This window comes from Molossus molossus, unplaced genomic scaffold, assembly GCF_014108415.1.
Source record: "Molossus molossus isolate mMolMol1 unplaced genomic scaffold, mMolMol1.p scaffold_m16_p_18, whole genome shotgun sequence".
NCBI lineage: Eukaryota > Metazoa > Chordata > Mammalia > Chiroptera > Molossidae > Molossus > Molossus molossus.
This window is the reverse complement of record NW_023425353.1, coordinates 6,488,670-6,502,863: the sequence shown is the minus strand read 5'-3', so window position 1 is coordinate 6,502,863 and position 14,194 is coordinate 6,488,670. Positions and strand designations below refer to the sequence as shown.

Sequence of the window (14,194 nt, the reverse complement as noted above, 5' to 3'; positions counted from 1 at the left end):
CTAAACTTATCCATCAGCCTTCACATCTTTCTCTAACAAATGCCACCATTGTCTGAGTCCCTGCTAGATGACAGCAACATATGAGTGATTTTACATCTATTATCACTAATTCTCCCAACAGTCCAGTAATTTAGAAATGGTCCCCAGTTCATAGTAGAAAATACTGGAGTTCAAAAGATAGTAAGTGCCTTGTTGAGGGGTGTGACTCCAGCCCAGGCTCTGTTACACTGTCCTGCCATCCAGAGGGCTGTGAATGTGCTCTGCGGCCCAGGGCAGCTCGCACCTGCTGGGGACCGGCAGTCCATCTCACCAGGTGGCCCAGGCGACTAGTCAGCAGCCTGCCCTGCCAGGAGGACAGTCCCGCCTACCGTACGTACACTGGCTGCACCATTGCAGCAGGGGCAGGTCTGTGTTGTGTTTGGAGACCGACGGAGACTTTGCTGCCAAGGGCACACTTGTAGGCTTAAATTAAATATCTGGTGTACTAAAGTGACACATTTTAAAAAATCCATTTTTTCATAAGCCTTTTGAGTTCAACTTGCAATTCTTATCATTCTAATTTTAACTTTAAAATTTAACACTCACTTTCCAGGGGACTTTGATAAATGTTCACACAGCTCAAATTAGACACACTAAATTCCCCTTCAGCAATCAGTATCACTTACAAATTAAATTTTCCTAAAATTTTAAACTGAATTGGTAAATTGAAATATCCATTTTCTTTTCTCGAGCACTTCAACTGTCTGACCCAACAAGCAAAACTTTCTCAAGTACTAGATTGCACCAATAATTCCCTAACACATGAAAAGATTCGGTGAACAGTATTACAATATTGTTTATAATCTGTCAAAAATCTTATATTCCAAAATAAAACATTACACCAGTATGTCAATTACACAACTGAAAACATATAAAATGGAATCAATATATATTATTAGTTACTTTACTATGCCAAATTCTCTTAAAGATTACAAATCCACCCACTAAAAATATATGCAGATAATAATTAAGATTAATCATATGGGTTTCAGGAATTTCATCATCCATTTACTAAGTTCTAAATCTACCTTAGGTTAAAGTAGCCTAACATCCAAGAAAACACTTCAAATCCCGTGTCATAGATGAGGTCACAACTCCAAGGAATTGAGGTCACCTTCGCGCCCAGGGTGGGAGTGATTTCTCATGTGCTGTGATCCACAGGCTGGATCGATTCCAGTGCTGGGGAGACAGATGGATGCCCCAAGCACAGCGGCCTCGCCAGCCAGATCACCCAGGGGCAGTGGTCACCCCACCTCACTGTGCCACGGGGGCTCCGCACTCCGCCTGCTGCGAGCTTGCTTCCCTGTCTGTCAGCCCTTCGGAACGCCAGCGGCCTCCGATGGCGCGCGAGCTTGAACACCCTCCACGAGACCCTGTGTCCTGCGGTCACGCCTGCAAAGTTCCGTCCGTCGCGCCACTCGGCCCAGGAGTGCAGTCCGGCCCGGGCCGCACTCGTAGGGTGGGTGCTGACCTCCCTCGCGCACCTCTTCCCCGCCTCACGGAATTCAGCCCTTCTTCCCGTCTTTCTGGTGGGGTAGCATTACTTAGAATTAGTTAGACGCTGAGGGGCCAAAAGTTTTAAATAGTAATTTTAAAACTCTAAGAGAGAAGTTTATTTTTTCTCAGGTGACATCCTGAGGTTAGTTAAGAACCGGGTCACAAGTCCATAACCGTCCCATCCCCCGCCTTCCATGGCCCACTCCTGGTCAGATGGGGCCACTGGCCGGACCCAGTCACCGGCCGCAGCTGGCTGCCCCGGGCCGTGGACACAGGCTTCCCTCCAGGCAGCCGTGGGCTTTGTGAGCCACCGGTGAGCCCGGGCCCCTGAGAACAAGGGGTGCTGAGGTGAGAAGGGCAGGCTCACGAGGTGCCGGCAGCACACCTGGAGCCCGGGTGCACACCTGGAGCCCGGGTGCACACCTGGAGCCCGGTGCACACCTGGAGTCCGGGTGCACACCTGGAGCCCGGGTGCACACCTGGAGCCCGGTGCACACCTGGAGCCCGGGTGCACACCTGGAGCCCGGTGCACACCTGGAGCCCGGGTGCACACCTGGAGCCCGGTGCACACCTGGAGCCCGGGTGCAATGCCTCCCAGGGAGAGGCAGCAGCTACTCAGAGCTCCATGCCAGTGCATATCTGACAGCACCCCACAACTGAAGATGTTGAAGCCATGGGGTGGTGGGCAGAAAACATAGTTGGGAAATTGATCATATTGATGTTACCAGAAACTGATTGAGAAAATAAATATACATGGTAGATATGGAGAGTCAGGTTTGCTGCTGTTAGAGAAAGTTCCCAACACAGGAAGGTGGGAGGCCAGAAAGAACCCTGAGATTTAGGACTGAACTGCAGGCACTGACGTGAGCACACTGTTCACTGAAGCATACGTGGTGTGTAAGCAAATGTGTGTATGCAGAGTAGAACGAATACATGTATTTTATACATTTATATATATAAATATATGCATACATACACACATACATATTTGTGTGTGTATACACACCAAAATATCTCCTGAAATGGCCTAAAAGCAATGACACCTAAATAATAATGAGCACAACCACATGCCCAGACTTTTTTAAAAAAATGTTTTTATTGATTTTAGAGAGAGAGGAAGGGAGAGGGAGAGATCGAGAGAAACATCAATCTGCTGCCTCCTGCACAGCCCCTGCTGTGGATCAAGACCGAAACCTTGGCATGTGCCCTGAGTGGGAATCAAACCAGTGACCTCTTGATGCATGGGCAACGCTCAACCACTGAGCCCCACCAGCCAGGGCCAGATTTTGGTTTTTAAATAATATCTGTACTGAAAAGAACAGCATCTCTTCTTAGGGAAATACAGGGACACGCTGTATAAGAAAGTCAGAAAGTACATGTCAAAAAGACTTAGGAATGGATGGCAATCCGCTTAACAAAGCAGGAATTCATAGGTCCTTGCGGGCATAAATAAACAAATAAGGCAGAAGGAAAAGCTCTTCTGTATAGTAGATTACTAACTTACAAATGTGCACAAATGATGGAAATGAGAACCGCTAGTTGGCAACTATCACAGAGATAAGTGAGGAGTCCTCCATGAAGGTCAAGGCTGGTGAGTGGAAGTTAGATGACGAACTTGATATATGTGTAATCTCAGAACAGCTCCCCACAAAATTCTAACCAATTACAAAAGGAAAATGTAAAATCTAAGTTGAAGAAATCTAGACATAACTTGACCAGTGGTGGGACAGGTCATATACTTCCTCATGTGGCCAACTGTGAACAGCTGAACATGATTTAGGGCACTGGACAGACCAGGCTGAGAAACATTCTACAGAAGGCAGGCCCTGGACTTTTAAACAGGGTCTTGAAAGAAAGAGAAACACCAAAGGAATGTTCTAGAGTCGAGGTGATTCAATAGACGGGATGACTAAAGGCAGCCGGAGCCCCTGACCTGGGTCCTGGTCAGCAGAGCAGAGGAGACGCTGCTGGGCGGTGGGTGGAGTCGGGGTGGCGAGGTCAGCACTGCTCCTGACTCGGAGGACCGATGGGGATGGTGTGGGAGAGCCTCCTTGATTTGGGGAAATACACACCACAGTGATGCGGGGTGGGGAACCTTCTTCTGCCAAGGACCATTTGGATATTTATAACATCATTCATGGGCCATACAAAATTATCAACTTAAAAGTTAGCCTGCTATACTTGGTCAGACTAATGGGGTGAGGGGTGTGGTGTGAGCTGGTACTGATTTTGTGGGCCTTCCATGGCCCGAGGGCTGGACGTTCCCCACCCGTTAGGGTGACGAGGACTCATGTCTGTAGCTTGTTCTTAAATGCTAAGAGCTGGGGAATGTGGGTGAAAGTGATATGGAGTTGTCTGTGTGAGAATTAGAATCCTCTATAAGTTTGAAATTAGTTCAAAATAAACTATCAAACAGAAAAGAGTCAGGGCCCGCTGTTCAGAAAAAGGGGCCCTGATGCTAAGAGACCCCAAGCACTCTCTGCCGGTCGGCCCACAGGTCATGCGGCCATACCTGCTCCCCCTCCTTGGCTCTGCGAGCACTGCAGTCCAAACCCTTCTTCTCCGGTCTCCGCCTCAGCTGCTGTCTTAACAACATCATCTCCTTCCCGCTGGTTCATCAGTAAGATCCAACCTGCCTAATGCCAAACCAGTCCGCTACCATCGGCAGCATGTTTTGGGCCAGATAACACAGTGTTTCCCACATCACAGCATCTGCACAGCATTTAAGCCCTTCTGGACACAATTCTGCCCTGAGGAATAGAAGAATGGAAGTCACACACCCAAGAAAGCTGGAGAACAAAAGTGGTACCCAAGCGATGTGGAAGCATGAGACAGCATGAGGTGTAGAGGATAACAGAAATGAGAGGTTTCAGGAAGACAGAGAGGAAGCATCTTACATCAAGCCCAAGGACCTCCCCCCACTCATGCAAAGATCAACCTGGACTGGATTTATCCAGAAAGTCTGATCACTGAGTTTCTCAGCTAGCACTCTAGACATGGCTCTTACAGATACATCTTAGGTTTACAGACCCATCACTCATGGGAAAAGAAATAAAACTAGGAAAAATCTCCTTCCTGGTTGCATATCCATGGATTCTGTCCTCAACGATCTAATATGAGTTGCACTATCACAAATTGTGTAGTCATTTATAACACTGTTATTAACATCGATTTATATGAATAAAGACTATGCCTGATGCCTACAATGAAGAGAATAGTTATTAATTTTAAAAAGGAATACTTTTGCCTCTTTTCACATGCATATTCACAGTCTATAAACATTTACTTCACTCCCACCACTCTGTGTCTTTAACACCAAGATGAATAAAACAGCCAGTACCCTGACTGAGTCCACAGTCTTGGGAAGGAGACCCACATAAATGAAGAAATTTCATAAAAAGCACAAATGACATCAAACTGTTCATTACTTCTAGGTTTACCAAGTAAAGTATCGGACCTTAGGCTATGTTTTCATTTTAACTTATTTTACTCTATTTTAAAGTTGGGAACCTAATTAGGGAAATTGAACCCACACTAGCTGCAAGTGTGTCCTTTAAATATGCCGAGCCCTATGTGATACCCATTAAAGCAGAGGCGTCCCTGGTCCATGGCTAAGCTGCATCAGAATCACCTGTAGTACTTCTTAATAATTTAGAAACCCAGAATTAATGAATAAAAACCTCAGGAATTACACTCAGAATTCAGTGTTTTTAAGAGTGCCTCAGTAGATTTTGATACACAGCTAAGTTTAGGAACTTCTGATTTAAATAATTGTCACTAATTCGGTAAGGGTGACCTTAGCCCACTATAACACTGCTGGCCAAATAAAAAATCAGTCCCTTGGCTGTGAAATTCACAAGACTGCTGATTAATTTATTTGACTATGATTAAACTGCTTCCTCTACCCTGGGTTTGTGGACGACAAAGAACTGAAATGTTCATGTGGCATCCATTATTAATGCTATTGCTTCCCAAAGCCTGTCCCTTTGACCTCTGTTCATCCCTCCTGGTCTCCTATGTGAATTTATAGTTACTTGTTATATGCAACTACATCCATGCTGAGTATGAGGACACCCCACAAGCTGTTAGCTGTATTGACTTAATAATAGATTTCAGGGTGCGATTTCCAATTAATTTCATTTTCCATATGCACAGCAGCTCCACGGAATGCCAGAATTATAGAGGAGCCATATGGTGCCTCACAAGTAACAATTAAAACCAATTTTCTATTCTTTGACACTAAAAAAAAAACAAAAAAACAAAAAAACACATACGGTTTAAATGCCACAAAGAAAATGGAAACTTCAAGCGCATCTGTAGCTCTCTGGAAAGAAGCTGTCCCACTTTTTACATTTGTGGTCCTGATCCTGCAGCTGCCAGCTTGGCCCTGGCTAGGTGAGGGCTGAGGTCCCACCTGGCTCTGGTCTGTTTCCTCACCACTCTCATTCTGGTGCAATGACTTCAAGCAGGTGTGAAGTGTTGGTCTTTCTATTTCACATTAGTGAGCTGACTTGAAAGAATACTTTCCTACTGAAACAGATGATTTCTGGTAACAGAACTTTTCTACTGACCCACTTCCAAAGGACGAGTCTGCAACGATGCTGCAATCTGCCCACAGCCCGGCGAAACAGGCAGTCCGTGTTTTTCAAGCAGTAAATGTAACTGTACCAGGCGAAGAGGGCTGGGGACGAGTGCTCCTTTTCACTTAACATACATTACAACTTTCTCAATTCCCAATGGTCTAATTTAGACAGATTCATCAGCTGGGAGATTTAAAAAATAAAGCAATACATATCAGACTCTATTCAAGAAAAACAGTGGGATAAAATTAAAATCCTTGATTTTGTTAGTCTTTCACAATTTTCAACCGTAAACTTGTCAAGTTTTTACGTGAGAGTAAATATCATACTATACGTTCACCTTAAAGAATTCCTTCACTCTTTTAATGAAAACATGGCTAAGCCTCATTATTTTGTATACTTTATTATTTTAGTGATTAAATTAATAAAGTGAATGTATGTTCACTATAACTGATAACTTTTAAATTATAATGCATATAATTTCTATTTGTATTTTTATAATTGATTAATTTTATTAGTCTATTATTTTAAATTATAATTTACGATATATAACATATAAAATGAACTTGTTACACGATTTCTCTGTAACCACCACAAGGAGTGCCTGGAAAAGCCGAGTCCTCTCAAAGCCAGGGTCAGCACTGCTGCAGGGTCAGTGTGCGGAGTCCCGCTGTGAACCGTGGAGGGAGGGCAGTGTGGTGGGAGAAGCAAGCCCCTCGTTCTTATTCACCAAGTCCAGCCATCTGTAAAATGCTCTGTTGTTCCTAGTTCTCTGAGTTTCCAGTCCTCAGCAAACTTAAAAGAATAAATCCAGGCCTTTAATGAAAAGAGCTGGGAGGTAGGGCCAGCAGGGACGCTCAGGTATGCCCATGAACTGGGAGAGCACAAATGATCAGAAAAGAATGAAGATGTTCCCTTTATACTGAGCTCTAAGAGACTGTTGGGGGGAAATGGCAAATGGAGAATATGCTACCTGTTGAGCTGACCCAGCTTCATCAGGGTTCTTAAGGACCTGCATCTGAACTATTACTATCAGCAGATGCTAGAAAAGAAAAGTACTAATTGTCCCTGAAGCAGGGGTGGGGGTGGGTGGGTGTGGGGGGGGTGTGGGGGGGGGGGTGTGTGCCAATTACCTAATGGGCATGAAGGAATGAAAAGAGGGAAACCCAGATCATTTCCGCTTCCTGCTGGGAGGAGCGAGCACACCTGCAGCAGCCCAGCAGGCGGACCAGACCACCCCATGCTCCCTCAGTGGAGAGCAGGCTGCCTGAGGGCAGAGCGTCTGCAGCTCTGTGGACGGCTTTCCTCCCCTTGGAGCATCACATCTGAAGTGTTAGCTCCCAGCACAGAAATGCTCTTGGGCCGACTCACAGGGCTCACTGTGCTTTGGTTTTTTTCCTGCTAGTATTCACGCCAATATTTATTTCATATTTGAACCTGATTTAGATTTTCAGCAACTTACAAAAGAGTCTACCAAAACAGGGAAGGAATAAGTCGAGTGCAGGCTGCATCCGTGAATCGGGCTGGGAGCCCAAGGCCACGTTATAATCTGTACAGCCACCTTAGTGGACAGGAGCTCCTGAATGGGAGACTCCCTGTGCACCTCAAACCCGGCTTACGTAGTGCTCCAGACGCCACATAAAACAGCTGGCGCCTGACTGTAGTACTCCAGGACAAAAGTGTCACAATTTCTTCAAAAACTGCCATAAGCATATACTACTATTGGTAATCTTAGAGCAGCATTTTTTCTTTTCAGTGAAAATTCAACGAACCCTTGCATTATAATAGTACCTCGATTTTCCCAACAGATTTTTTTAAAATAAGGAAACATATAATAGACTTTCAAACTGTGGTATCTGAAAAATAAAAATAATGAGCAACCCTCATGGAATCAATCCAACTTTCTCTTCAATAGAATTTTGACATGAGCATTATTGAATATATTATTATTCAATACTATTGAATATGTGCGGTATGTCAGGCACTGTGCTAGGTGCTGGGGATACAGAGGAAAAGAAAATGACCAGGGTGCTTGCTTTCGTTCAGTTTATGCATTATGTCTGGAGGCAGGTGAACAATTCTACAAATAGTTTCATAAACTATTTGATGTAGTCATGTATGCTCTATGACAGTTCCTGATTCATGGAGTTAGTAATAAAAACTCAGCTGAACACAGGGTTGTTTTCTTTTCATTAGGTGTATAGTAGCATTACCAGATGGTTGGGATATTTTGTGAAAACCAGTTATTTTATGCTTTCAGTCTTACCCCAACTCTGTAATCCAATATTAGCTATTAAAATACAAAAATGTGCCCTGGCCGGTTTGGCTCAGTGTTTAGAGCGTTGGCCTATGGACCATAGAGTCCTGGGTTTGGTTCTCGCTAAGGGCACGTACCTCAGTTGCAGTTTGTTCCCCACCTTGGTTGGGGTCGTGTGGGCGGCAGCCAGTTGATGTGTCTCTCTCACATCGATGTTTCTCGCTCTCTTCCTCTCGCTCTATCTCAAGAGAAATGCAAAAATGTCCTCAGATGAGGATTAAAAAAAAAAGTAACACATTTCACTGGTCACTGCTTGAGTTCAAACCACTTAAAATTGGCATACAGACAGACACCCATCATCCCCATCAACATGAGAAATCCCACTGCTCCAGTGAGGCCTTTCTGACTCCTCAGATAAGGTTTGCAAACTACCGTGTTCCCAAACAATTTATAAATTTCTACTACTGTGTTTATAACATTGTATCTGTCACTTTCCATAACTTCCGAGGCCTCCTGTACAGGAACCACGTCTTGTTCATGACGCACCACCTGCACCCTTCCTGTGCTCGGCACACTCAGCTGCAACACAGGTCGTTGAATGCCTCTGTGACAGGGAGGGAACTGCACACTGTACAATGGCTGTCACTTGATTCTCCAAGGGTCCACAAATCATATTCACTGTGTAAGTTGGAAATGCCCTAAAACGCCTGTCCATCTCAGCTGTCTGCCATATCTGAAGTCATGCCTCCCTCTTATGTTTGATTTACTGAGGCACACTCCGTTACTGTGGCGACAATCCCGCTCCCTCACACAGTCTTCCACAGCCAAGTGGAAGGAATTACATGTGTCCACTTAATACCAGATTTTGATTGAAAGACAAGCACTTGCAGAAAGATGCTCAAGCATCAGGCAGCTGATGAGACTTTTCAATGAAATGTTTTGTCTCTGAGGATGGTGAACATTCCAGTGCCTTTGACCTTATAAAGTTATATCTTTACTTGTCAGGTTGTAAAGTTTAGAGTAATTTAAAGAAATCAACCTAACAATCCCACAGAAAGAAAGTGGTTAAATAAGTTCTAATTCATCAAATGGTGAACTTTAATACAATCATTACAAGTACATTTGGGGGAAGTATTTAATGACATGGGAAAATTCTCATACGCAATGTCAATATAAAAAGCAGATTACAACAAAAGTGTATCTCAATTTTGTGAAATAAGGCTCTGTGAAAATAGATAATATACATATATATTTACACATAGAAAATAAAAGAGATGAACTAAATTATCTCTCTGGGGAAAAATTAAATAGATGACTTACTTTCTTCTTTATAATTCCCTCTGGATTCAATTTTTCTACTATGACCATGCATTACTTATAGAAATTCAGTTTTCTTCTAAAAATAAAAAGCATATTTAACAGGTTTTATACTGGATTTTACAATAACAATCCTTCACCATCTTTGACTAATACACATATTCTATTTTTTTATTTTTTATTTTTTTATTTTTTTTATCCTCACCCGAGGACATTTTTTCCATTTTTTGTTCAGAAAGAGCGGGAGGGAGAGAGAGAAAAACATCGACGTGAAGGGACACATCGAGTGGCTGCCACCCGCATGACCAACCAGGGCCGGGGACAAACTGCAACCGAGGTACATGCCCTTAGCGGGAACCGAACCCGGGTCTCTCTGTACCGCAGGCCGACGCTCCAACCGCTGAGCCAAACCGGCCAGGACCATATTCTATTTTTTTAAACTGAATTGCATTTGTTAAAAACATATATACAAGAAGTAAAGATGAGCCATTATGTTTCTCTCACAGTGAATAAAATGAGCTTTTAAGAAATTTTTAAAGATATAATTATCTAGGATTTTAAATATTAATGATTACCCTTATAATTATGAATCTCTTCCCTTCCACGTTCTTAATGCCTCGTAACTGCACTATGTTTAACCTCAGTTGGAAGGGAAGAAAAAATATCAATGGAAATTAACAAAATACTTTTACCTACAAATTAATGCTGCATTTTAATATGGCGAAACCATGCATCTTATGTCAAAAGTTTCCAAACTAAAAACAAATAGTATTTTTAAAACATTTTGGCAACATTTTACTCAAATTGCTCTTTACTCCCACACCTAGAGAAGAAAACTTTTCTCTCTTTAGTTTATTCCGTTTGGAAAGAGAATGCTTCAAGTCCACCAGAGATGGGGCCCAAGGTAAGCATCCCATGTTGCCCTCAGTCGAGACTCAGCTTTTCTTTTTGATCTTTCTTTGCACTTGAAGAACCTAAAATTGATTTTCCCCAAACTAGAGGAGGGACAATGTTTTATTAAAGGATTCTTCATTCCCCAGGCATCAACCATCTTTTTTATTTATATACAAAGAAAACCTGCCTTTTTGTTCTTGAGAACACGTTTTCAGAATCTATCACTCTGGAAAGTTAATTCAACTGTACCGAACTCCAAAAAGAGAACGAGAAAAGATGATGACGACAACCCTACTCACCACCTGGGCAGAGAAGAATGAGGTGCATTGATTAGCTCTGTTATATTGATTAGCTCTGGTGCAATGATTAGCTCTGGTGCATTGATTAGCTCTCTCAAGAATGGTTGGGACAAACGAAACTCCACCAAAATGTAAAACATGGGCACTGTGTACATCAGTCTTAAATAACTTTTGTCGTGCCTGAGAGAGAGACCACAAAAACAAACAAAACTGCTGTATTAGAGGTATTAGAGTCACTGAACATTTTTCATTTTAAGAAAAAAATGTGTTGCTGGGTTTAAATGTGCCAAACAAAAGGGTATTCACATTACAGAAAAGGCAACTTAATAAGGAGAACCCAAAATGATCCCGCAGATGAGAAGAATGGGGGGCGTAATTTTTAACCAAATGGTGAGACCCCAGTCTGCTACAACTCTGAAGGAAAAGCATCCAAAAAATTTTAAAATAGCAAAGTTAAGGAAAGAATGAAAAGTAAATAGAAGACAAAAAAGTAATGTGAATCTTTGATCCTATGTAAGCCTGAGATTTGACAGCCACATAGAAAGAGAGAAAATGAGAAAATACATGCCTTCCATCCTGGTCTTAAAGAAAACTTGTGGCTTTTTCCTTGAAATAGATTTAATTTTTTAGACCAGTTTTAGGTTCACTACAAAATTGAACAGAAGGTACAGAGATTTCCCATATGCCCTCTGCCCCAAAACATGCATGACCTCCCCCATCAACACCCCCATGGACACACCATAATCACCTGGAGTCCATAGTTTACATTACATTTTCTCTTGGGGTTGCACATTCTATGGGTTTGGACAAATGAAAAATGACAAGAATTCACCATTATAGTATCACACAGAGCAGTTTCACTGCCCTACACACTCTCTGTGTTCCTCCTGTCAATCCATCCCTCCCCTGTAACTCCTTCACAACCCCTGATCTTTTTTAATATCTTCACAATTTTGCCTTTTTCAGGATGACATATAGTTGGAATCACACAGTATGTAGCCTTTTCTTTCAGATTGGCTTCTTTCACTTAGTCATATGCACTTAAGTTTCCTCCATGTCTTTTCATGGGTGTATAGCTCATTTCTTTTTAGTGCTGAAATATTTTGTCTGGGTGTCCCACAGTTTATCCATTCACCTACCTAAGGATACCTTGGTTGCTACCAAGTTTAGGCAATTATGAATAAAGCTGCTATAAACATCTGTGTGTAAGTTTGGGTTCTTTTTTTCAATTACAGTTTACCTTAAAAATCATTTGGTATTAGTTTCAGGTGTACAGCATAGTGATTAGACAGTCATATACTTCACAGTGTTGCCTGATATTTTCAGTATCCATCTTGTGGGCAAGTTTTTGTGCAGACAAATGACTTATTTTTTTTTTTTAAAGAAAAGCCACAAATATTTTCTGAACACAAACTTTAAACCCTTAAAATTATCTTACCCCTTTCTTCTGAGAGCAGTAACCTTTTAAAAATAAATACTGAAAGATCTTAGAAAAAAATTAGAGTTATTTGGGGGAAAGATTCCTAAATCTGAGCCAAGGTTACTCATGGAAGTTAAAAGTATATTAATACACATTTAGGAATAATGACCAGACTGCTGAGCTTTTCAATTATGATCCCCAAGCCTATATAGAATCCTAAGATTCTCAAGCTCACCAAAGCAAATGCACCAAATCTCTCCTTTCTTGATTCATTGATTCAATCATTTCTTACAAGCAAGATACATTTCATATGATGCAAGCAAAATCTCAAAATACCCCGGAGGATATTCCAGATCAAACTGCTAAGCTCTTAAATAGTCAATTCCAGTACTCTCAGAATTTACCATTTATTACCACTTTTGTTTATTACAACTAATTTGTTACAACTCATTGCATATATGTCTGTCTCCCCACCTTGACTGTAACTTCTAACCATATGAGGATCAAGCATGGCTTAATATTTCTCATATTTACTTGGAGCAGGAGTTGTGGGGATGCAGCTGCCACCCACAGCCGAGGTGGCTACACTGCTGCCCCGATGAGCCCAGAAGGCAGAGTCACCACCCAAATAAATAAAATCAGAAGTGAAAGAGGAGATGTAGTAACTGACACCACAGAAATACAAAGGATTGTAAGAAAATACTATGAAGAACTATATGCCAAAAAAAAAAAAAAAATGGAAAACCAGGGTGAAATAAATTCCTAGAAACATACAATTATCTAAAATTTAATCAGGAGATGATATTATTATTATCATTATTATTATTATTTAAAATCCTCACCCAAGGATACTTTTCCATTTATCTTCAGATACAGTGGGAGGAGGGGGGAGAGAAAGCAAGAGAGAGAGAGAAACATTGACATGAGAGAGACACCATCGACTGGCTGACTCCTGCAAAATCCCAACCAGGGCCAGGGACCAATCCACAACCTAGGTATGTGCCCTTAACTGGCATCAAACTTGTGACTCTTTGATCCATGAGCCAACGCTCTAAATGCTGAGCCAAACTGGCCAAGGCTAATCAGGAGATATTAGAAAACCTGAATAGACCAGTTACAACTAATGAAATTGAAGGAGTAATAAAAATAAAATTAAAAACTCCCAGCAAACAAAAGTCCTGGACCAGATGTCTTTATAGGCAAGTTCTACCAAACACTCAAAGACTAACAAATACCTATCCTCCTCAAACTATTACACAGAATTCTCAAGAGCAGGGAAGACTTCCAAGCCTGTTTATAGGGCCAGCATTATCCTTTTTCCAAAATCAGATAAAGACCCTACAAAGAAAGAATATTACAGGCCAATAGCCCTGATAAACATAAATATAAAATCCTCAACAAAATATTAGCCAACTGAATACAGCAATACATGAAAAAGATCATACACTATGATCAAGAGGGATTTATTCAAGGAAGGCAAGGTTTGTACAATATTTGCAAATCAATAAATGTGATACAACACATGAACAAAAAGAAAGCTAAAAATCTTATCAATAGATGAAAAAAAGGTACCTGATAAAGTCCAGCACCCACTTATGATATATACTCCCAGCAAAGTGGAAATAGAGGGATCATACCTCACATAATAAAAGTCATACATATATGACAAACCCACAGCCAATATGATACTCAATAGAAAAAATATAAAAGTATTTCCCTTAAGATCAGGAACAAATCAGGGATGTCCACTTTCACCACTCTTATTCAACATGGTACTGGAAGCCTTAGCCACAACAACCAGGTAATAAGAAAAAAAAGGCATCCAAATTAGAAGGCAGGAAGCTGTCATTATTCACAGGTGACATTTTATTATACATAGAAAACCCTAAAG

The 14,194-nt window shown here is 41.7% G+C and overlaps 1 protein-coding gene across 5 annotated transcripts in view; it reads right to left on the bottom strand.

Moving 5' to 3' along the window:
- Positions 1-14,194, bottom strand: part of SUCLG2 (succinate-CoA ligase GDP-forming subunit beta) — a 238,994-nt gene that overhangs the window by 135,928 nt on the left and 88,872 nt on the right. Inside the window, exon 1 of one of the 5 annotated variants that reach the window (XM_036266387.1) lies at positions 10,884-10,926. The exons of the other annotated variants lie outside the window; for them this stretch is intronic. Within the exon in view, the coding sequence (XP_036122280.1) occupies positions 10,884-10,911 (28 nt within the window). The 5' untranslated portion in view covers positions 10,912-10,926. Of the gene's footprint in view, positions 1-10,883; positions 10,927-14,194 lie in introns of those variants that run through there. 5 annotated transcript variants of the gene reach the window in all.